Source organism: Crinia signifera, chromosome 2 (assembly GCF_055691185.1).
Source record: "Crinia signifera chromosome 2, ASM5569118v1, whole genome shotgun sequence".
Lineage (NCBI taxonomy): Eukaryota > Metazoa > Chordata > Amphibia > Anura > Myobatrachidae > Crinia > Crinia signifera.
Window position 1 is genome coordinate 365,316,478 of NC_139218.1, and position 25,236 is coordinate 365,341,713.

The 25,236-nt window shown below is 50.6% G+C and overlaps 1 protein-coding gene across 7 annotated transcripts in view; it reads right to left on the reverse strand.

Annotated features, from left to right (window-relative positions):
* PARP4 (poly(ADP-ribose) polymerase family member 4) overlaps positions 1–25,236 on the reverse strand; it is a 186,215-nt gene that overhangs the window by 48,954 nt on the left and 112,025 nt on the right. For all 7 annotated transcript variants that reach the window (XM_083169954.1, XM_083169953.1, XM_083169959.1 and 4 more), the window contains exons 28-31: positions 24,916–24,996; positions 23,532–23,627; positions 19,158–19,259; positions 4,517–4,678 (exon numbers count right to left, since the gene is read on the reverse strand). In XM_083169954.1, the coding sequence (XP_083026080.1) occupies positions 4,517–4,678; positions 19,158–19,259; positions 23,532–23,627; positions 24,916–24,996 (441 nt within the window). The remainder of the gene's footprint in view (positions 1–4,516; positions 4,679–19,157; positions 19,260–23,531; positions 23,628–24,915; positions 24,997–25,236) is intronic.

Genomic DNA, 25,236 nt, shown 5'->3' on the forward strand with positions numbered 1-25,236 from the left:
ATGTGCCATCTCAAGATGGCATGCCACATCGGGTGCTGTAAGGGGTCACTTTTTGCACCACAAGATGCGATCAGGTCCGATGGACATCGCACTTTGATGTCGCATCGAATCCGATCGCATAAGTGTATGGGCAGCATTAGTGATAGACCTTACTATCTGCAATTTATTTCTTCTTCTTAATAAGCCTATTTTACAGATATGCAATGTGTTTGGGAGAGTGTGGCATCATCTCCACATTCATTAGGTCCATATGAGCCATTTATCTGTTCAGGCATTCCTTTGTTTGGATGTCTGAACACACAAATGGCCGTGTGTGGCTGAACCTCCCCGAGCGGCGACGGGGAGGATCGGCAACAGAGGCGGTGACGGGGAGGATCGGCAACAGAGGCGGTGACGGGGAGGATCGGCAACAGAGGCGGTGACGGGGAGGATCGGCAACAGAGGCGGTGACGGGGAGGATCGGCAACAGAGACGGTGACGGGGAGGATCGGCAACAGGGGCGGTGACGGGGAGGATCGGCAACAGAGACGGTGACGGGGAGGATCGGCAACAGGGGCGGTGACGGGGAGGATCGGCAACAGGGGCGGTGACGGGGAGGATCGGCAACAGAGGTGGTGACGGGGAGGATCGGCAACAGAGGCGGTGACGGGGAGGATCGGCAACAGAGGCGGTGACAGGTAGGGGAGGGACATTTTCACTTTGCAAAACTTTTGAGAATTGCATAAGCATAAACTTCCGCCCGTCAGTCAGACAACCCTTAAGACTAGTAAGAAAATAAAACAATAAACTTGTGCTTTGTACATCCCGCCCAGAGAGAGGTGGCACACCAAGGCAACAACAGGGCTTAGTTGTCAGACACCACCTGGGAGGCTTCCGGGATGGCGGACCTGCTAAGAAACAAGTCAGCCTTCATGCACTACACAGTGGCAGCAGATTCTAGCCAACAGGGGTGGGACCAAGGACCTTTGAGAAAGCTGTTAGTTGGACGGCAGAACGTGTTAGGAAGCACCTGCTAATCGTATTGGGTTACTCTGGTCTGAATTGGACTTCCCATTTTGGAGACCTACTGTATCTTGTCATTTGCTACAACTTGGGCTACCAGCTGAAACAACTCTTTGGGATACCACCACCTGCATGGGATGCATTCAAAATCCCGAATGGGTCATAATACCGACAAGGACAAAATCCCGACAAGTACAAAATCCCGACATTTAAAATCCCACCAGGGTCAAAATACCGACATATAGAATGTACAGGTGAAACAGTCAACATGACTTTCCGTCGACAGGTTGCAAGGTCGACATTGGTTTTTTCACTGTTTTTTGACCCGACATGTGCCGACAGGTGGTATTTCATGCCCTACCATCCACAAGGGCTTGGTGGGAGAATAAAAGAGTGTGCCCGAAGCATTGCGGTTCACTTCCAACTGTGTACATGTCGACTGTGTCGACATTCGGGTAAAAGACAGTGAAAAAAACATGTCGACCTTGCGGCCTGTCGACGGAAAGTCATGTTGACTGTTTCACCTGTACATTCTATATGTCGGTATTTTGACCCTGTCAGGATTTTAAATGTCGGGATTTTGTCCTTGTCGGTATTATGACCCATTCGGGATTTTGACCGTCGGGATTTCACACCGAATCCACCTGCATATTGTGGATTAGAATTTCGCACAATCGTTGAGGATTCCCCATAATCCAACTGGGGTTCACATCCATCCTCCAGCGTGATTACAATCCGGCAAGGTTTATTGACCCCCAATTCACTCAGCTATAGGACAGACCTACCCAAGGAAAACATGTGCAAGTGTTTTCCAATAAAGGACTACAAACGGGACTTCAGACCTAGGGTGGCCAATCCCGGGATCGGCGGGATCCCGGGATTTGGCCCCAAAATGTCCGGGATTTCAATCCCGGGATTTCGGGATTAGACTGCGCACGCGCAGTCTAATGCCGAGCAGCTTCTGAGCACCCGCTCAGAAGCTGCCCGGCTGTTTCCGACCCCGGCGTGCGGCCCGCGCAGCGTGACCTCTGACTGTCACGCTGCGTAGGCCACAGCAGCCTATCACAGGTGACTGCTTCCGGCCGCACTGACCTCCCCTCCTGCAAGCTTCACCGTCCGCAGCGCTATGTGCCCCACTCCAGCCCGCCTATGTAAGGTAATCTGCGGGGCTGCAGCAGGCACCCCCCGCAGCGCTGCTCTGTCCGCCCGCCCATGTCGATAACCGCCCACCCCCCCATGTCGAAGCCCGCCCGCCCACCCCCCATGTCGATGCCCGCCCGACCATGTCCACCCCCCCGCCATGTCGATTAAACGGGTGGACAGGTCATGTTTTTCTTTTAGGGATGCCAATCCCGGGATCCCGAGAATCCCGGGATTGAGCATTTTTCAATCCCGAAATCCGGGATTGAAAAAATGCCCCGGGATTGGCATCCCTATTCAGACCACTCAGTATCAAACCCACTACTTTTTAATGTATTATTTTTATTTATTTCCTGCATTATATTGAATTGCAATTAATTGTCATTATATATATGTATTTTATACCATTAAGTGTTTATCTTATTGCATAATACCAATTAACTAATATATAACACATATTGTTCTTTTTTACCAATTTATCCAATTGATCCAATCTATAGCGCCCCACCTTGCTTTTTGTTACTTGTAGGGTCTAAAGGTCGACAGTCAAAAGATCAACAGGGTTTAAAGGTCGACTTACAATAGGTCGACAGGGCCAAAATGTCGACATGGAAAGGTCAACATGCAATTTTTTACTAAATTTTGAGCCGACATGCACCGACAGGCGGTATTTCATGCCCTACCATCCACTAGGGTGTGGAGGGAGAATAAAATAGTGTACTGAGCCATGCAGGGGGACACGGTACACTTAGACAGTGTCCATGTCGACCTATGTCGACATAGACACCCTAAAAACATTAACAACTCATGTCAAACTTTTTCCATGTTGACCTTTTTGACGTGAACCTTTTCACCCTGTCTTTTGACTGTCAACATTTGGACCCTGTCGACCTTTTCAAGGTCGAACTTTAGACCCTGTCAATCATTTAAACCTGTCGACCATATGATTGTAGACCTAGACCCTGTAGATGTTTTATACCATAAACGGAGATCAGGGCCGTTTCTAGACAATTTAGCTCCCAGGGCAAAGAAATAAAAATGCCCCCCCCCCAAATACATAACATGAAATATAAGAAATACATAACATGAAATATATATATAAAAAATATTTTTAAAGGGGTGTGGCTTAAAATAAGGGCGTGGTCTAGCAGCAAAACAATTACCTTACATCTCACTTTTGCAACCTGCATGTCCAGACATTGGTTACCGCAGGAATTGTCATTGTCCTCCCGCACTTAAGTTGGCGGGCTGAAGGCCACACAGTGACATAAAAATATAAAGCCCCACACAGTTACCTAGTACGCCTCACAGAACAAGGCCAAACAATGACAGGCTACTTAAATCATTATACACTTTTTTTATCCATGATGCCAATTACACATTACGCCGCACGCTGTGATGACAATTACAGATTACGCCGCACACTGTGATGACAATTACATATTACGCTATCACCTAGTATGTCTGCTCCCTGACCTTAATGATGCACACTCCCGCACAGCACATAAATGTACTTTTTGTACTAGATTGCATTGCATCTAGTACAAAAAGTACGGAGTACAGCGCTCTGTGTCTGGGCACCTTTATACAATGCAAAGTGCTGCATGCAATGTTGTACATTTAACTCTGCAGCACGGCCGAGAGGAAGATATCGTTAACAACCGCGGGAGCACACAAATTGGCCATGTACACTGAACGATCCAGCCAATAGGTCGTTTCTGTCCAAATTGGCATATGGACACCAGTGTATACCCAGTGAGAGCAGTGAATCACTGCTGATACCGGGGAACTGTGGTGGGTGTGTAGAATAGAAATCAATTCAATTAACGGTGGAGTGGTGACAATTGAAACTACCGTCTGCAGTATCGGTCTAAGATACAGTATTTCTAGACAAACAATTTTCCCAACAAAAAGCTTGCGCACCGGGCTTGCTGCCCGTCTTGCCAAGGTGATTGTGGGTATGCAGACAATTGCTTGGTCTTTTTAAGTAAAAGTCACGGGTTTAAGTTAATTGTGCTGCACGATTTGCAGTGAGTCTCTGTCTGAGTATGGCGTCCCGCTGCTCAGATACAATGTTAGCTTCGGGTACCCCTTTAAAAACTTGCCACGAAGTTGTTACACGGTGCGGGTTTTCGGAGGTGGTTACTGTTGGTGCAGCCTAGGGTATGCCAGTGTGCGGTAGGTCTGTTCTACGTGTTACCGCCGCACGCGTGTGGGTCCCACAGCGTGTAGCGGCCCCGGTGTATCAGACGTATGCACTGGAGCGGATGACAGGATCACCTCGCTTCAACCGATAGTGTCGGTATATGCGTGGTGTCCCGCCGTCCGACTTGGAGCCCTCCTGCCTCGCGAGCAGTGCCTATCTCCTACTTACCCTTCCAGATGGAAATGTCATGCAGCGTCCTCTGTAGAGTCTTCCCCGGGTTGCGTCACGGAGTTTGCCGAGCGTTGTTTGTAAGGGGACCTGACTGTGGGTAATGTCCGTGTTCCCGGATGATGATATACAGTCAAAGTATTTTGCAGGTGTTGGCATCATCTGTGTTGACACAGAATGTTGGCATTATGACTGGTAACATGCTGACTGCCTACTGTGGCTCTGTAATTTTTCATTTTTACTCTATCCATGCAATATACAGGTAATAGTTATCAGCCCATCAAAATGACAGAACATCATAACAGTCATGTTAGCGCCGGTGCCTGTGTGCGCCTGAACGGAGCAATGCTTGAATTGCTCAGTCAGGTGCAATCTAGTGGCCACCAGCATGCAAAGTCCTGCCATAAACCCCCCCCCATAGAGGTGAGGAGCAGCGTTAGCCTTTTATCATACAGGATGTTACTTTCTACACAGAGGGAGAACTATGAGCAGCACATTGTAAAAAAAAATAGGATTTATGGTCTTACCTTGATAAATCCCTTTCTTTGAGTCCATAGGGGGCACAGGAGTTCACGCTGGGTATGAGAGGTGAGGTAGCAGAGCGTGCACCAAAGGGTTACAAAAATGTACCCAGCATGCTCCCTGCCTCCCTTCTCCCTCATAACCCGCCCCCTGACCCTGGGTCACCAGTTTCGTTGTTCTGGGGGGTTGGTATTGCGCTCCACTATTGGTACTGTGTTTCGCGGTGCAGCAGATTCTGGGTTCTTCCGCCTAATGAACCCTGGGGTAGGTATTTGCAATTTTTCTTGAATTGCGCACTCGCTGGTGTTATTATGGACCTCTGGTTAATGCTAAACAAATGTATTGCAACAACTGTTTGTAAACAAAATATGTTTTTATTGATACTAAAAAAGTGCATACACTCTATTGGTGCGGGGTTGATGGGGATGGGTAAGTCTCCCTGTTGTAATTTTGTCACAGGGACCTTCAAGGCTGCAGATCTCACTTTCGTGTCTTCTGCAGATTGGTTTGGGGTATTGCAGCTGCGCTGCAGGGTTTGGGTTAAGTTATTTGATTCAGCAAACTCCCGTGGTTTGGCAATGCACGGGGTCTTTTCTGTCTGTGCTGACGTTTGGAAAAGGGTAGGGGGTTAGTGGGTAGCTTGCAAGGCAAATCTGGGTTTTGGATGGGCAACAGCAGTCCTTTGGTGTCAGCGGGAGTCTCTCGCAGGGAAAAGAAAGTCTTTGAGGTCAAGGCAAGTGTATGGTGGTACCGGGGGCTGGCGTCCCTAACCCTCCGGTGGTGCACCGTGCACTTACCCGATACCTGGGCTTGCTTCCTGCAGGGGATGGAAACCGCGTCCTCTCCTTCGGTGTTCGCCGGCGTCCTCACTTCCTCGCGATAGCCGGCAGTGGGTCCACACAGTTGCTTCAGTTCCTCGCGGCACTTCCGGGTTCGGCTTTGCGGCGTCCCCCGGGGTGTCGCGGGTCCCGTCGCTGTGTGCGCTCAACTCCTCCTGGAGGAGACTTGTGTAGTGGTGAGTGGGTGCAGGACTGGTGACACCAGTCCTGCACCCACTCACCACTACACAAGTCTCCTCCAGGAGGAGTTGAGCTCGCCAGTCCTGCACCCACTCACCACTACACAAGTCTCCTCCAGGAGGAGTTGAGCGCACACAGCGACGGGACCCGCGACACCCCGGGGGACGCCGCAAAGCCGAACCCGGAAGTGCCGCGAGGAACTGAAGCAACTGTGTGGACCCACTGCCGGCTATCGCGAGGAAGTGAGGACGCCGGCGAACACCGAAGGAGAGGACGCGGTTTCCATCCCCTGCAGGAAGCAAGCCCAGGTATCGGGTAAGTGCACGGTGCACCACCGGAGGGTTAGGGACGCCAGCCCCCGGTACCACCATACACTTGCCTTGACCTCAAAGACTTTCTTTTCCCTGCGAGAGACTCCCGCTGACACCAAAGGACTGCTGTTGCCCATCCAAAACCCAGATTTGCCTTGCAAGCTACCCACTAACCCCCTACCCTTTTCCAAACGTCAGCACAGACAGAAAAGACCCCGTGCATTGCCAAACCACGGGAGTTTGCTGAATCAAATAACTTAACCCAAACCCTGCAGCGCAGCTGCAATACCCCAAACCAATCTGCAGAAGACACGAAAGTGAGATCTGCAGCCTTGAAGGTCCCTGTGACAAAATTACAACAGGGAGACTTACCCATCCCCATCAACCCCGCACCAATAGAGTGTATGCACTTTTTTAGTATCAATAAAAACATATTTTGTTTACAAACAGTTGTTGCAATACATTTGTTTAGCATTAACCAGAGGTCCATAATAACACCAGCGAGTGCGCAATTCAAGAAAAATTGCAATCACCAGTTTCGTTAGCAAGCCCAAGGTAGGAGCAGAGCCAGAGAAGAAGGAAGAGCAAACGCACACCCACATAGCATACAGGCCCTAAAGCCATGGAACTTTCCTACAAAGGAAGACCCGCTACCATGTGCGTCTGGGAGGGCATCCTGTGCCCCCTATGGACTCAAAGAAAGGGATTTATCAAGGTAAGACCATAAATCCTATTTTCTTTTTCGTCCACTAGGGGGCACAGGAGTTCACGCTGGGACGTCCTAAAGCTGTCCCCTCACGGGTGGGGGACGCTCCTGGACTGCGGAAAGCACGTCTACCAAACTGTGCATTAGCCGATGCAAAGGTATCAAATGCATAAAACTTGATAAAGGTCTGGGAAGAGGACCAAGTAGCTGCCTTACAGAGCTGTTCAGCCGAGGCGCCTCGATTAGCGGCCCAGGATGTACCCACAGACCTGGTAGAATGTGCAGTAATCCCCTCCGGGGGAGTAATCAGTGCGGAAAGATACGCTTGGCGAACCACTGATCTGAGCCATCTCGCCAAGGACTGTTTGGAAGCGGGCCAGCCCCTCTTATTGGCCCCATAAAGCACAAACAGTGAACCCGACTTACAAGTTGACTTAGTCCTGCGAAGATAAATCTGCAACGCACGGACTACATCAAGAGAAGCTTCAGCTTCAGAAGAACCTGGAAAAGAAGGCACCCCTATTTCCTGGTTAAGGTGAAACTGAGACACCACCTTTGGAAGAAAATCCAGTTTGGTACAAAGAACCGCCCTGTCCGGGTGAAATACCAGAAAAGACGGTTTCCATGATAATGCACTCATGTCAGACCCCCTTCGTGCTGAGGAAATAGCCAACAAGAAGCCACCTTCCAGGATAGCCATTTCAGATCCACCTCCTCCAGAGGCTCGAAAGGAGACGACTGAAGTGCCCGGAAAACCTCTAAAGAGGGACACCTCAACAGCCAGCCCGTCAAAGCCAGGCGACTCAAGTCCGGGTGTCGGAATGGCCCCTGTGAAATTAGGTCTGGACGCAGAGGTAGACTTAGAGGAGAGGCTACCAACAGGTTCCATAGATCCGCGTACCAACCTCGACGGGGCCAATCTGGGGCCACTAGGATCATCATTCCTCCCTCCTTCCTGAACTTCCACAGAAGGTGAAGTAGGAGTTGAAACAGGGGGAATGCGTACACTGTCCTGCCGACTTAAAAAGTCTGCCTCAAAATTGAGAACCCCTGGGATGAAGACTGCAGAGATTGCAGAAATCTGCTTCTCTGCCCACCTGAATATCTTGGAGACTTCTTTTATCGCTCCTTTGCTGCATATCCCGCCCTGCCTGTTGATAAAGGCCACAGGCGTGGTGCTGTCGGACCGGATCTTTACAGGGCACCCTTGGATGAGGGACCCCAACCTCTGAAGAGCCAGAAGGATTGCTCTCAATTCCAGGAGATTGATTGGAAGGCGACTCTCCTGAGCCGTCCAGCGACCCTGAAAAGATTGAGAATTGCAAACCGCTCCCCAGCCTTGTAGGCTGGCATCCGTGGTAAGCAAGACTCAGGTTGGAATCCAAAACGGGCGGCCCTGAGACAAGTTGTCTGTCTTTAACCACCATGTGAGAGACAGGCGAACCTTCGGGGGCAGTGTGATCAATTGACTCCCTAGACGAGTATGATCTCCTGTCCACTGGCTGAGAGTGTAAAGCCGAAGTGGGCGCGAGTGAAACTGTGTATACTCTACCATGTCGAAGACACCACCATACACTTGTGTACTGAGACCCTTCTGTGACCTATAAGGGAATGAATCTTCCTCTTAAGGGAGTGGATCTTATCCTCTGGAATATATACTCTCTACAACCGAGTGCCCAGCCAAGCTCCCAAGTGAAGTGTCCTTTGGGAAGGAGTAAGAAACGATTTCTTCCAGGTTATCCTCCAACCGTGAGATAACAGAAGTGTAATCACGACCTGCAAATGACTCCGTAGTAGGTCTGGGGACTTTCCAAAATCAGTGGGCCGTCCAGGTATGGAATCATCCGAACCCCCCGCCGGTGCAGGTGTGCACCATCACCTTGGTGAACACCCTGGGAGCCGTAGATAGACCAAAAGGTAGCGCCCTGAACTGGAAGTGTTCGACCCGAAGGGCGAACCTCAAAGTGCTGATGTTCCTTTGGAAGACCCGTGCAAAAATAACACTGAGGAGGGGGGAACCGGAATGTCAGGGCATAGCCCCTGGAGACCACCTCCCTGACCTGTTTAGCCACTGGACGTCTGGTAGACCAGGGCTTAGCTCCCTTAGTGGATGAGGAAAATCTAGAGGAAGGACTAGTGCCGTCGGACAAACCTCTCTCCTCCTTGCCCGCCCACTCAGACACTGGCCTTGGCCACCCATGACGCGGCAAGCGTGGTACACCTAATGGCCCCTGCCTGTGAAAAAGCAGTCCTGAGGAAATTCTCAGAGGGGTCCTTCAAAGATGAAGAATCCGAAATGGGCAGTACTGAAGCGCGAGCTAATCGCGCAACATGATCATCCGCCAGGGGAGGATTTTCCCACTTAGCCCTCTCTGTGGGAGGAACAGGTTAAAAAGTAGTAAGTCGCTTGGAAAGCTGGAACCTTCTAAACGGTTGAGACCACGCAGTCTCCAATAAATCCTCCATGAGGGCCGAAGGCGGGAGCTGGGCCGATACCTTCTTAAGACGCTTAAAAAGCAGGTCTTTACTTTTAGGGGCAGGAGCCTCATCCTCCATCTGGAGGACTGCCTTAACCTCCTGCATCAGAGACTCTACCTCCGCTGAGGACAAAGTGTCATCGGCCCCTGCGGATTCCGCCACTGAAGAGTAAGAACTCCCCTCTGAGCTGGAATCAGAATTGGAATGCGGAGAACCCGCATCGGGATTGTGCAAAGGATTGCCACCAAGGGGGCTCTACATAAGCAGGAGCTGCCCCAACACTGGTGCTGGCCACTGCCACAGGGGGCATGGGCACAGGGGGCAGGGGCGCAGGAGGTAAGGAGTTGACAAGCGGTCAATATGTCAATACCTGAGTCAAGGTCGAAGCCCAGGCCGGTTCCTGCTGTGAAGGCGGCAGAAGATCTGCTTCAAGGGCCAAACACCTGGAACAGATATCCTCCTCCTGCCGAGAGAGTATGTCCACACATACCCTACAGGTACGCTGCATCGGAGATGGAGTCTCCTTGGCAGGTTTCGCCTTAGGCATACTGTCCATGATAAAAGACAAAAAATACCAGCAGTTACAACACTGACACCCAAGCAACACACTTGCAGCCTTACCCACAAAGCTTTAGCAAAGCCATTTGGTATGGGCAGATAAACTCAACAATTCAGCAAGCTGAAAAGGAGACACCGCATATGCAAAGCCAATACTATGAATGGTGACAGTGTTTCAAACTTTCATCTCTTCCAATGATATTGGAAGGAAGACAGAAGCAGAGCCCAACAATCCAGCCAGCCGCAGGAGAGGATAAATACCACAAACACCAGGCTCCAGAAGCAGGGTGTGGGGGAGAATCCCAGCAGCCTCCATCTCTAAACACAGCAAGTGCCAGAATGGCTGCTGATTAGGACCTTAATGAGGAGCTGGGACACCTGGGGCAAAAATATATATATATTTTTTTTTTTTGGATTGTGGGAGGAAACCGGAGTACCCGGAGAAAACCCACTCAAGTACGGGGAGAATATACAAACTCCGCACAGTTAGGGCCATGGTGGGAATCAAACCCAGGACCTCAGTGCTGTGAGGCAGTAATGCTAACCATTACACCCTCCGTACTCCTACAGCACCTGGTGTTCCTATGTGGTCACCCACTCAAGTACTAACCAGGCCCAATATACAGCATTAGCTGTAGATCCCAGGCTGTCTTCAAGCTTCCAATGATATTGGAAAGACGACATCAGCAGAGCTCAACAATCCAGCCAGCAGCAGGAGAGGAGAAATAACACACACACACACACACACACACACACACACACACACACACACACACACACACACAAAAACACACACACACACACACACACACACACACACACACACACACACACACACACACACACACACACAGCTTCCAGGAGCAGGGTGTGGGGGAGAATCCCAGCAGCCTCCGTCTCTAAACCCAGCAAGTGCCAGAATGGCTGCTGATTAGGACCTTAACGAGGAGCTGGGACACCTGGGGCAATCAGAGAGCAAGCCTTAGCACTTCCCCAAGGGTGGGGGAGGGACTAACCTACAGCACCTGGTGTTCCTATGTGGTCTCCCACTCAAGTACTAACCAGGCCCAATATACAACATTTCCAATGTATATGGCTGTAGGTTCCCAGGCTGTCTAACCTCCCCCTCAGGCATCAACCCCCGGGACATAGCCTGACTAATTGTCCCTGGTGATCTAGTGGAAAGGTGGAGCAGTCCAGACCCCCACTGCCTGCCCCCCCCGCTGACTCCCATACAAACGGGGGGATCGCTGCTAAACGCGGCTCCCTGCAAGCAGGGAACCGCCGCTTACCTGCCCGGGGACGGAGTGCAGCATGCGGGAGCCTCCGAGAGAGGGTCCCGCGACGGAAGTCCCCAGCCCAGTCGCCAGCGCTGCCGTCGCCGAGTGATGGAGCTGCGCTGCCGGTGATTCACTAAAAGAGCACCCGCCGCAGCAGCTCTAACCCATGGCTGTTCTAACAGCCGCGATAATGGTGCTGCTCTCTCCTTGGCACCAAAGAAAAAACTGGTGACCCAGGGTCAGGGGGCGGGTTATGAGGGAGAAGGGAGGCAGGGAGCATGCTGGGTACATTTTTGTAACCCTTTGGTGCACGCTCTGCTACCTCACCTCTCATACCCAGCGTGAACTCCTGTGCCCCCTAGTTGACGAAAAAGAAATACATGTAGAAAGAATAGACCAAGTCCCTGTCATGTGCCACCACTATTATCATTTTAGGAGAGGGGCAGGGTTGCATTAATCATTACAGTAATGATTACAGAATATCACAGCTAGACTCAGAAGGATAAATACAGTAGGGTACAAATTTGAGGGAAAAGTGACAACCACAGCAACAGAAGAACGTACTTCCGATACAGCAACACTTTCCTGAAAATAAAAGAATGCAATATTACATTGGTGATCAGAGTACAGAGCGGTCAGTATTGCTGTATTTATTTTTGCCAGGTTACATTGTTCTCCTCATCATGCATCCTTTATATACTGACTTTCCTCTGTGATCCATAGCAAAGGTCCATTTATCACGAGAATTTTATATTTACATAAGACTCTAGCGATCATCAAGGCGGTCATTATAAGTTTAGCAGCGGACAGCCCTCCTCATTACTCCTCTTCATAATGTAACCACTGCTGTAGCAGCCGCTGTTGCTGTAACAGCAAGGAGAGCCTGGGAACGTCTTTTTCCTTGTGTCTCCAGCACAGATAGCACTCCAAACCAAGGGCCTGGTTCAGGTTGGCTTGATAAGTTGTGAACATCGCAGCTTACTGAGCACCTGAGACGCTGCATGCCCCCCATCCGAATGCCCGCCCCCCGCCGCCGATTCCCCTCAGTAACATGCGAGGGGATGTGTAACGAGAACACATCCCCTCGTATGCCTCCACTGCAGGAGAAATCATTGAATGGTTGCTGATCATCGAATGATTTCTCCGGACAGATGAGAGGGGAAAAGTGCAGGACAGAGGAGAGGGGGAAAGTGCAGAACAGAGGAGGACAGAGGAGAGGGGGAAAAGAGCAGGACAAAGAAAGATAGAGGAGAGGTGCAAAAGAGCTGGGGAAATAGCAGAACAGAGGATATGGAAAAAGAGCAGGGAAGAGGAGGACAATGGGGAGCGGAAAATAGCAGGGCAGAGGAGGACAGTGGGGAGGGGAAAAGAGCAGGGCAGAGGAGGACAGTGGGGAGGGGAAAAGAGCAGGACAGAGGAGGACAGAGGAGGGGGGGGAAAGAGCAGGACAGAGGAGAGGGGAAAAGAGCAGGACAGAGGAGGACAGAGGAGGGGGGGGGGGGGGAAAGAGCAGGACAGAAGAGGACAGAGGAGAGGGGCAAAGAGCAGAGGAGGACAGAGGAGAGGGGGAAAAGAGCAGGACAGAGAAGATGGGAAAAGAGCAGGTCAGAGGAGAGGGGGAAAAGCAGGACAGAGGAGAGGGGAAAAGAGCAGGACAGAGGATATAGGAGAGGGGGAAAGAGGTTACATTGTTCTCCTCATCATGCATCCTTCATATACTGACTTTCCTCTATGATCCATAGCAAAAGTCCATTTATCACGAGAATTTTATATTTACATAAGACTCTAGCGATCATCAAGGCGGTCATTATAAGTTTAGCAGCGGACAGCCCTCCTCATTACTCCTCTTCATAATGTAACCACTGCTGTAGCAGCCTCTGTTGCTGTAACAGCAAGGAGAGCCTGGGAACATGTTTTTCCTTCATGCCTCCAGCACAGATAGCACTCCAAACCAAGGGCCTGATTCAGGTTGGCTCGATAAGTTGTGAACATGGCAGCTTACTGAGCACCTGAGATGCTGCATGCCACCCATCCGAATGCCCCCCCCCCTCCCCGCCGCCGATTCCCCTCAGTAACATGCGAGGGGATGTGTAACGAGAAGACATCCCCTTGTATGCCTCCACTGCAGGAGAAATCATTGAATGGTTGCTAATCATAAAATGATTTCTCCGGACAGAGGAGAGAGGAAAAGTGCAGGACAGAGGAGAGGGGGAAAAGAGCAGGACAGAGAAAGATAGAGGAGAGGTGGAAAAAAGCTGGGGAAATAGCAGAACAGAGGATATGGGAAAAGAGCAGGGAAGAGAAGGACAGTGGGGAGGGGAAAAGAGCAGGGAAGAGGAGGGCAGTGGGGAGGGGAAAAGAGCAGGGCAGAGGAGGATAGTGGGGAGGGGAAAAGAGCAGGGCAGAGGAGGACAGATGAGAGGGGAAAATAGCAGGGCAGAGGAGAGGGGAAAACAGCAGGACAGAAGAGGACAGAGGAGAGGGGAAAAGAACAGAGCATAGGAGGACAGAGGAGAGGGAAAGAGAGCAGAGCAGAGGAGGACAGAGGAGAGGGGGAAAAGAGCAGGACAGAGGAGAGGGGGAAAAGAGCAGGACAGAGAAAGATAGAGGAGAGGGGGAAAAGAGCTGGGGAATTAGCAGGACAGAGGGGGACAGAGGAGAAGGGGAAAAGAGCAGGACAGAGGAGAGGAGAAAAGTGCAGGACAGAGGAGAGGAGGAAAAGTGCAGGACAGAGAAAGAAAGGAGAGGTGGAAAAGAGTTGGGGAAATAGCAGGACAGAGGAAATGGGAAAATAGCAGGGAAGAGGAGGACAGTGGGGAGGGGAAAAGAGCAGGGCAGAGGAGGACAGAGGAGAGGGGAAAATAGCAGGACAGAGGAGAGGGGGAAAAGAGTAGGACAGAGAAAGATTGAGGAGACGTGCAAAAGAGCTGGGGAAATAGCAGGACAGAGGATATGGGAAAAGAGCAGGGAAGAGGAGGACAGTGGGGAGCGGAAAAGAGCAGGGCAGAGGAGGACAGATGAGAGGGGAAAATAGCAGGGCAGAGGAGAGGGGAAAACAGCAGGACAGAAGAGGACAGAGGAGAGGGGAAAAGAACAGAGCATAGGAGGACAGAGGAGAGGGAAAGAGAGCAGAGCAGAGGAGGACAGAGGAGAGGGGGAAAAGAGCAGGACAGAGGAGAGGGGGAAAAGAGCAGGACAGAGAAAGATAGAGGAGAGGGGGAAAAGAGCTGGGGAATTAGCAGGACAGAGGGGGACAGAGGAGAAGGGGAAAAGAGCAGGACAGAGGAGAGGAGAAAAGTGCAGGACAGAGGAGAGGAGGAAAAGTGCAGGACAGAGAAAGAAAGGAGAGGTGGAAAAGAGTTGGGGAAATAGCAGGACAGAGGAAATGGGAAAATAGCAGGGAAGAGGAGGACAGTGGGGAGGGGAAAAGAGCAGGGCAGAGGAGGACAGAGGAGAGGGGAAAATAGCAGGACAGAGGAGAGGGGGAAAAGAGTAGGACAGAGAAAGATTGAGGAGACGTGCAAAAGAGCTGGGGAAATAGCAGGACAGAGGATATGGGAAAAGAGCAGGGAAGAGGAGGACAGTGGGGAGCGGAAAAGAGCAGGGCAGAGGAGGACAGTGGGGAGGGGAAAAGAGCAGGGCAGAGGAGAGGGGAAAAGAGCAGGACAGAGGAGGACAGAGGAGAGGGGAAAATAGCAGGGCAGAGGAGAGGCAAAAAGAGCAGGACAGAGAAGGACAGAGGAGAGGGGGAAAAGAGCAGGTCAGAAGATGACAGAGGAGAAGGGAAAAGAGCAGAGCAGAGGAGGACAGAGGAGAGGGGGAAAAGAGCAGGACAGAGGAGAGGGGAAAAGTGCAGGACAGAGGAGAGGGGGTTAAGAGCAGGACAGAGAAAGATAGAGGAGAGGGGGAAAAGAGCTGGGGAAATAGCAGGGCAGAGGAGGACAGAGGAGATGGGGAAAAGAGCAGGGCAGAAGAGGACAGAGGAGAGGGGGAGAAGAGCAGGGCAGAAGAGGACAGAAGAGAGGGGGAAAGAGCAGGACAGAGGAGAGGGGGAAAAAGCAGGAAAGAGGAGAGGGGGAAAAAGCAGGACAGAGGAGAGGGGAAAAGAGCAGGACAGAGGATATAGGAGAGGGGGAAAGAGCAGGACAGAGGAAATGGGAAAAGAGCAGGGAAGAGGAGGACAGTGGGGAGGGGAAAAGAGCAGGGTAGAGGAGGACAGAGGAGAGGGGAAAATAGCAGGACAGAGGAGAGGGGGAAAAGAGCAGGACAGAGAAAGATAGAGGAGACGTGCAAAAGAGCTGGGGAAATAGCAGGACAGAGGATATGGGAAAAGAGCAGGGGAGCGGAAAAGAGCAGGGCAGAGGAGGACAGTGGGGAGGGGAAAAGAGCAGGGCAGAGGAGAGGGGAAAAGAGCAGGACAGAGGAGGACAGAGGAGAGGGGAAAATAGCATGGCAGAGGAGAGGCAAAAAGAGCAGGACAGAGGAGAGGGGAAAAGAGCAGGACAGAGGAGGACAGAGGAGGGGGGGGGGGAAGAGCAGGACAGAAGAGGACAGAGGAGAGGGGAAAAGAGCAGAGGAGGACAGAGGAGAGGGGGAAAAGAGCAGGACAGAGAAGATGGGAAAAGAGCAGGTCAGAGGAGAGGGGGAAAAGCAGGACAGAGGAGAGGGGAAAAGAGCAGGACAGAGGATATAGGAGAGGGGGAAAGAGGTTACATTGTTCTCCTCATCATGCATCCTTCATATACTGACTTTCCTCTATGATCCATAGCAAAAGTCCATTTATCACGAGAATTTTATATTTACATAAGACTCTAGCGATCATCAAGGCGGTCATTATAAGTTTAGCAGCGGACAGCCCTCCTCATTACTCCTCTTCATAATGTAACCACTGCTGTAGCAGCCTCTGTTGCTGTAACAGCAAGGAGAGCCTGGGAACATGTTTTTCCTTCATGTCTCCAGCACAGATAGCACTCCAAACCAAGGGCCTGATTCAGGTTGGCTCAATAAGTTGTGAACATGGCAGCTTACTGAGCACCTGAGATGCTGCATGCCACCCATCCGAATGCCCCCCCCCCCTCCCCGCCGCCGATTCCCCTCAGTAACATGCGAGGGGATGTCTAACGAGAAGACATCCCCTTGTATGCCTCCACTGCAGGAGAAATCATTGAATGGTTGCTAATCATAAAATGATTTCTCCGGACAGAGGAGAGAGGAAAAGTGCAGGACAGAGGAGAGGGGGAAAAGAGCAGGACAGAGAAAGATAGAGGAGAGGTGGAAAAGAGCTGGGGAAATAGCAGGACAGAAGATATGGGAAAAGAGCAGGGAAGAGAAGGACAGTGGGGAGGGGAAAAGAGCAGGGAAGAGGAGGGCAGTGGGGAGGGGAAAAGAGCAGGGCAGAGGAGGATAGTGGGGAGGGGAAAAGAGCAGGGCAGAGGAGGACAGATGAGAGGGGAAAATAGCAGGGCAGAGGAGAGGGGAAAACAGCAGGACAGAAGAGGACAGAGGAGAGGGGAAAAGAACAGAGCATAGGAGGACAGAGGAGAGGGAAAGAGAGCAGAGCAGAGGAGGACAGAGGAGAGGGGGAAAAGAGCAGGACAGAGGAGAGGGGGAAAAGAGCAGGACAGAGAAATATAGAGGAGAGGGGGAAAAGAGCTGGGGAATTAGCAGGACAGAGGGGGACAGAGGAGAAGGGGAAAAGAGCAGGACAGAGGAGAGGAGAAAAGTGCAGGACAGAGGAGAGGAGGAAAAGTGCAGGACAGAGAAAGAAAGGAGAGGTGGAAAAGAGTTGGGGAAATAGCAGGACAGAGGAAATGGGAAAAGAGCAGGGAAGAGGAGGACAGTGGGGAGGGGAAAAGAGCAGGGCAGAGGAGGACAGAGGAGAGGGGAAAATAGCAGGACAGAGGAGAGGGGGAAAAGAGTAGGACAGAGAAAGATTGAGGAGACGTGCAAAAGAGCTGGGGAAATAGCAGGACAGAGGATATGGGAAAAGAGCAGGGAAGAGGAGGACAGTGGGGAGCGGAAAAGAGCAGGGCAGAGGAGGACAGTGGGGAGGGGAAAAGAGCAGGGCAGAGGAGAGGGGAAAAGAGCAGGACAGAGGAGGACAGAGGAGAGGGGAAAATAGCAGGGCAGAGGAGAGGCAAAAAGAGCAGGACAGAGAAGGACAGAGGAGAGGGGGAAAAGAGCAGGTCAGAAGATGACAGAGGAGAAGGGAAAAGAGCAGAGCAGAGGAGGACAGAGGAGAGGGGGAAAAGAGCAGGACAGAGGAGAGGGGAAAAGTGCAGGACAGAGGAGAGGGGGTTAAGAGCAGGACAGAGAAAGATAGAGGAGAGGGGGAAAAGAGCTGGGGAAATAGCAGGGCAGAGGAGGACAGAGGAGATGGGGAAAAGAGCAGGGCAGAAGAGGACAGAGGAGAGGGGGAGAAGAGCAGGGCAGAAGAGGACAGAAGAGAGGGGGAAAGAGCAGGACAGAGGAGAGGGGGAAAAAGCAGGAAAGAGGAGAGGGGGAAAAAGCAGGACAGAGGAGAGGGGAAAAGAGCAGGACAGAGGATATAGGAGAGGGGGAAAGAGCAGGACAGAGGAAATGGGAAAAGAGCAGGGAAGAGGAGGACAGTGGGGAGGGGAAAAGAGCAGGGTAGAGGAGGACAGAGGAGAGGGGAAAATAGCAGGACAGAGGAGAGGGGGAAAAGAGCAGGACAGAGAAAGATAGAGGAGACGTGCAAAAGAGCTGGGGAAATAGCAGGACAGAGGATATGGGAAAAGAGCAGGGGAGCGGAAAAGAGCAGGGCAGAGGAGGACAGTGGGGAGGGGAAAAGAGCAGGGCAGAGGAGAGGGGAAAAGAGCAGGACAGAGGAGGACAGAGGAGAGGGGAAAATAGCAGGGCAGAGGAGAGGCAAAAAGAGCAGGACAGAGAAGGACAGAGGAGAGGGGGAAAAGAGTAGGTCAGAAGATGACAGAGGAGAGGTGAAAAGAGCAGAGCAGAGGAGGACAGAGGAGTGGGGGAAAAGAGCAGGTCAGAGGAGAGGGGAAAAGTGCAGGACAGAGGAGAGGGGGTTAAGAGCAGGACAGAGAAAGATAGAGGAGAGGGGGAAAAGAGCTGGGGTAATAGCAGGGCAGAGGAGGACAGAGGAGATGGGGAAAAGAGCAGGGCAGAAGAGGACAGAGGAGAGGGGGAAAAGAGCATGGCAGAAGAGGACAGAAGAGAGGGGGAAAGAGCAGGACAGAGGAGAGGGGGAAAAAGCAGGAAAGAGGAGAGGGGGAAAAAGCAGGACAGAGGAGAGGGGAAAAGAGCAGGACAGAGGATATAGGAGAGGGGGAAAGAGCAGGGCAGAGGTGAGGGGGAAAGAACATGGCAGAGGAGAGGGGGGAAAAGCAGGACAGAGGAGAGGGAAAAAGAGCAGGACAGAGAATATAGGAGAGGGGGAAAGAGCAGGGCAGAGAAGGACAGAGGAGAGGGGAAAAGAGAAGGACAGATGAGGGGTGAAGAAAAAGTGGAGGTGAAAGACTAGTGAATAGTGAGAGAAAAAGAAATAGGGTAAAGCAAAATGGCAGAAACTGAGTGGAAACATTATGAGGGAGAAGGAAAAATACAGGAAAAAGAGGTAAGATCTGGAGAGAGATAAAGAGAAAGGAGTGGGGCAGTGCCGAGAGAGAGTAAACAGAATGAGAGACTCCATAGCAATGTGACCACATCTGTATGTCAACGGCCATCCTGTTTCTCATCTCTAAATACGTAAGTGATAGGTAAGTGATGGAGAAACGGTATACATACAGATTCCTCAATAGTCCAACCCATGTAAGGTAATATATCCACATCTTCTGCAGAGATAATTTCTGTTATGTTTGGCTCAATGTTCAGGTCTTCCCCTGCACTCTGAGAAATAAAACAATGCAACATGTAACCTGTAAAATAAATGTCATTTTGTTCCACTTTAAAATTACCTAGTATCAATAGCAAAATACCTTGATTAGTGTTTTATTGCATAAAAAATGATGGCACTAAACACAATGTAAGGAAGAAGCGGCAGATTTCGAAATGTAGAGAGAGATTTAGGGGCCGATTCAATTAGCTGTGAGGGGGGGAGAGTTGCTGTTGCAGCGGCATGGCCCGAGCTCACCCCTAGCTTGCAGACTTTTATATGCAGCCCTATGGATCGGTGACGCTACCATATGATAAGGAGAGCTGCTGAGACAGGAAATAACGTCTCTCCTTATCGGCTGCCCCCTGCATAATACATTGCGGTGATACGGGTGCCCGCTTCTCTGCGTTATGCGGACCCTTTTTTTTTTAAAACGCATAAGGGATTTTTAATACATCTGCCCCTTTGTGTTGTAGGAGATTGCGGTTAAAAATATGGGATTCTTGGGGTCTATTCTATTCAGAAGGATGTGAGTCTCGCCGGGAGGGAGCTACCGGCGCTATTCTAATCAGAGTGCTGCTAAAACGACTAGTGGATGTCTGCTCGCACCCCTCCTGGGGCGCGAGCAGAAATCCGACAAAACTAGGGTGGTGAAACGGTTTTGTATGATAGTGTGGTGCCAAAAACAGCACTTAAGTCGGAAAATGCCGGTACTCGGGAATAAACACCCAAGAGTACTGGCCTTCTCTGACCGAGCAGCCGGAAGCTCACTCCCACCACTATTCACATCGTGCTGAATAGAATTGACCCCTTTGAGAGTTGGAATTGTGGACTGAGAACATAATATGATGGCATACTTATTTCTACCCTTTTATTAAAGTGCACCATTGAGCTTTATCACTTAGGGGTCAATTGAGTCCAGCCATCTAAAAACAGTACATCCCACCAACCCTCATCGTTAGTCTTAGTGCAGCCGCTGGAGGTGGGTTGTAAAGCCCACGACACCGAGGATAGCAGATATGGCAGATACTGTATGTGCACAGCTGGAAACAGTGGTGTTTGGCCCCCACTTCGCACTTGACTGAATCAGCCCCTTAAGCATCTGCTGTAGAATACTTTCAGGCTTGCTGAGACTGTCTGGCTTTTAAAGCTGGGAGCACACCTGACCAACACATCGTCTAACCTGCTTTGGGCCGATTGAGCGGCCAATCAAGGTAAGTGTACCCACTTAGCAATTGGACACTCAACAATTCGGTAAGGATCCCCAGCTGGGCAGGCATATGAATTTTTCTGACCAACTGCAACATCAGCCCCTTCAGCAAGTGTACGGGTGACCGGCGGCCCCCACCCCCACCTCGCACACACACAGCCAGATGGCCTGATATAACTGCAGATATATGACTCATTAGCTCTTGCTGCACAGTCAATGCGATGGGGGACATTTACCAAAATGGATTCGTAGAAAAAAGGTGTATTCGTAGGGAGAAATACACCTTTTTTTTACGAATTTGTATTTTCGGGATTTACAATCCCAAAAATACAACAATTCGTAGTCCTAAAGATGGAACATTCGTATTTGTAGTTACAAATACGAATGCCCTACACCATCGATAGGATACGACAGAAATCACCATTCAAAAGAATGGTGGTTTCTGATTTACTAAGCAGCCGTACTGACAATACGGCTGCTTAGTGGTGTGAAACACCCACGCAAATACGACAGGAAAATAGAACACCATTTTCCTGTTCTATTTGCGTTTTAGCCTGCACGGATCAGTCAGATCCGTGCAGGCTTCAGTGTAAAAAAATAGAAAAATAAATAAATAAAAAAACAAAACGGCGTGGGGTCCCCCCCACAGCCGAAACCAGCACCAGGCTGAAGGAGCCGGGGCCGGTAATTAAAAATCAGGGAACCCGACAAATAGGGGTTCCCCGATTTTTAACAACCAGCCCCAGGCTCCAGGTCCGGGGCTGGTTCCCAAAATACGGGGGACAAAATGAGTAGGGGTCCCCCGTATTTTAAGAACCAGCCCCAGGCACAACCAGCCGGCAGGGTAATGTCACAGCCGGGGGACACTTATAATATAAGGTCCCGCGGCCAAAACATTCTCCCTACCGACCAGTCAGCCTGGCCAGGGGCCCTGGGGGAGTGGGGACCCCCCCAATAAAGGGGTCCCCCCCCTCCAGGACTTACCTGACCAGGCTGAAGCCTGGTGCTGTCCCCGATGCCCCTGGGCGGTGGGCATCGGGCTGATTATGTTGTAAAAAATAGATAAACCATTGTTTTTTACTGTGGCACTACAAGTGCCAGCAAGCCTCCCCAGCAAGCTGGGACTTGGAGAACCACAAGTCCCAGCCTGCTGGGCATTAAAGGGCCCGCTGGCACTTGTAGTTCTACAGTTAAAAAAATAGTGCACAAAACACACTGATACACTTTTAAAATAAAACTTTATTACACACAAAGCCCACACATACTAATACTTACCTATCTTCTTCCCATAGGTCGCCCTGGTCCTGTGTCGGCGTCTTCTGGTCCTGTGTCGTCTTCTTCCTCCATGTCGACGTCGCTGTCGGCGATGGTGTCCCCGTCCGGATCCGACGAAATCCATTTGGGAAGCTGTGGAAGGAAACCATACTCACCTGTCCCAGCGCGACGTAGTCCAGGTAAGGGTCTTTGCAAAAAAATAAACCGACACCCCGAAACCAGACCGGACTGACGGAGACGCACGTGTGTTTGTTTACATCGTGCGGCTCCGCCTCCCGAATGCCGCTATTTGCCGCCTTGCGGCCTAGCGGCTCCTGATTGGCCGCTAGGCCGCAAGGCGGCCAATAGCGGCATTCGGGAGGTGGAGCCGCACGATGTAAACACCGTGCGTCTCCGTCAGTCCGGTTTGGTTTCGGGGTGTTCGGTTTATTTTTTTGCAAAGACCCTTACCTGGACTACGTCGCGCTGGGACAGGTGAGTATGGTTTCCTTCCACAGCTTCCCAAATGGATTTCGTCGGATCCGGACGGGGACACCATCGCCGACAGCGACGTCGACATGGAGGAAGAAGACGACACAGGACCAGAAGACGCCGACACAGGACCAGGGCGACCTATGGGAAGAAGATAGGTAAGTATTAGTATGTGTGGGCTTTGTGTGTAATAAAGTTTTATTTTAAAAGTGTGTCAGTGTGTTTTGTGCACTATTTTTTTAACTGTAGAACTACAAGTGCCAGCGGGCCCTTTAATGCCCAGCAGGCTGGGACTTGTGGTTCTCCAAGTCCCAGCTTGCTGGGGAGGCTTGCTGGCACTTGTAGTGCCACAGTAAAAAACAATGGTTTATCTATTTTTTACAACATAATCAGCCCGATGCCCACCGCCCAGGGGCATCGGGGACAGCACCAGGCTTCAGCCTGGTCAGGTAAGTCCTGGAGGGGGGGGACCCCTTTATTGGGGGGGTCCCCACTCCCCCAGGGCCCCTGGCCAGGCTGACTGGTCGGTAGGGAGAATGTTTTGGCCGCGGGACCTTATATTATAAGTGTCCCCCGGCTGTGACATTACCCTGCCGGCTGGTTGTGCCTGGGGCTGGTTCTTAAAATACGGGGGACCCCTACTCATTTTGTCCCCCGTATTTTGGGAACCAGCCCCGGACCTGGAGCCTGGGGCTGGTTGTTAAAAATCGGGGAACCCCTATTTGTCGGGTTCCCTGATTTTTAATTACCGGCCCCGGCTCCTTCAGCCTGGTGCTGGTTTCGGCTGTGGGGGGGACCCCACGCCGTTTTTTTTTTTTAATTTATTTATTTTTCTATTTTTTTTACACTGTAGCCTGCACGGATCTGACTTGATCCGTGCAGACTGCTAGAAATAATTCGTATTAGCAGCCGTATATACGGCCGCTAATACGAATCATTACACCATCGGAGGGTTACAAAGCAGTCGTATCTGACTGCTTTGTAAATCCCCCTCCGGAACACGACTTTGCATACGACTTAAACAGTCGTATGCAGTCGTAGGGAAACAACCAATACGAAAAACTAGGTTTTTCATATTGGTAAATTTCCCCCGATATGTCTGAAATATATCGTTCACAGACATATCAGGAGCATCCACTAGCCGGCGGGCTCCCAATATATATCGGCCAGTGTGTAGGTTTACTTGCCTACTGTAAAGCATGGAAATCTACAGTGTGTAGGTTTACATGCTTGCATGCCTACTATACGGTTTGGTAATGTTCTTATTTCAAAATGTGATTACCAATATAACGTACAGTATTGCAGCGGTGGCTGCTTCGCTGTCACTCACCCGTTTCTCTACGGCAACAAAGCTGGTGAACTGCGTCACGATGGAGTGCTTCACGCTGAGCTCAATAATAAAAGACTTCAGCTCTTGTTTTTTCATCTGTATAAAATGAATGGATACAAAGGACAGTGACTTACACCACACAGGTTACCAACAACCATAAACACTTTAGTCACTCTGAGTTGTTAAAGCTGTATCATAACGGGAAGTACATGTGGCCATCTTAAGATCTAATCCAATAGAACAGACGTGTGGGACAGGATATGTATTTGTCACACTGACATTATCATGACATTGAGAAATATACATGTCTTATACACTCATGGCCCAAATGTGTTGGAACCCTTATAGTTTACTGAAACAGGGCCTAGTTTAGGTTGAGACGCAGATGATCTAAAATATCGATTTGGGGTAATATGTGCATGCGTGCACGCAGCAGCACCCATGCGCATCCCCTTAAATTGCATCCGCAATCAGAAAAATACCACTGCAGTCTAAGCGGCTGGTAAGGGGGGCAGTGTTGCAAAGGCGTCGGTATGGCACTGCAGGGCGCATTCCGGACAATGCAGGTGCACTGGGATTGCTCGTGGGGTGGGCTGTATCGGCTACGTCACACAGCCGTTATGGCCTGCCACATGCAGCTGCTGCGACCCAAAACATGAGGGCCCAGTGACTGGCTTTTCAACTCAGCTGCACAGCTACCCTTACCCTCAGAGCGCTTTACTGTATTGCGAAGCATTTGCATAACAAAGATGCGATCATTCAACCAGAACTAGTCTCACAATGCTTCATTCCTGAACGTAAAAGGTAGTGTCTCATTTATACCTGCATGACATTGCTACTGTATTTTACCAGGAGCCAAGGAAAACTTCCTAAGAGATGCAAGCTAAAAGGTCACCGAATATCAGTGTCTGATCGTACACCCTTTTTGAGCGACTTGTCACCATGATAGAGACCCAGGAGGACCCCACTTTTGAGAAACATAAAAAACCCAGACTGGAATTTGCTAAACTGCATATTGATTCTGACGAATGTGCTATAAAATATTAGAGATAAGCCTTGTACACACGGCAGCGATATGTGCTGATGTCGCTGGCAATATGGTCGCTGGCGACCATATTGCCAGTGATGGGAGTGTGCCCCGGCGATTTTGTTAAAATAAAACGCAAGCTCTTAATTCTATTATAAAATAAACAGTGGTAGACGTTAACCTCTTTTGTCAGTTTCAAGTTATTTCAGAGAAAAATATGGGTTCTTCATTTCGTTTTTACTGTACATTATATTGACCAGAAGAACTGAATAGCAATTAAAGTGTTTATTAATGGCAGAGTAACCATAGCCTAACAAGCAACCAATAACAGTGCACCACCATCCATATTTTACCCACCTCATTCTCATGTTCCTTCTCATGCAGTATGCCATCCTCATAATCTCTAATTAGAGCTCTAGCCGTGAGCTTGTGGAGTATCTATTAAAAAAAAAAAGAAGAAGATTAAACTGTGAGATTGACCGAGCGAGAGAGAAGGTGCGAGCGACCCAGCGAGAGAGAAGGTGCGAGCGACCCAGCGAGAGAGGAGGTGCGAACGACCCAGCGAGAGAGGAGGTGCGAGCAACCCAGCGAGAGAGGAGGTGCGAGCAACCCAGCGAGAGAGGAGGTGCGAGCAACCCAGCGAGAGAGGAGGTGCGAGCGACCCAGCGAGAGAGGAGG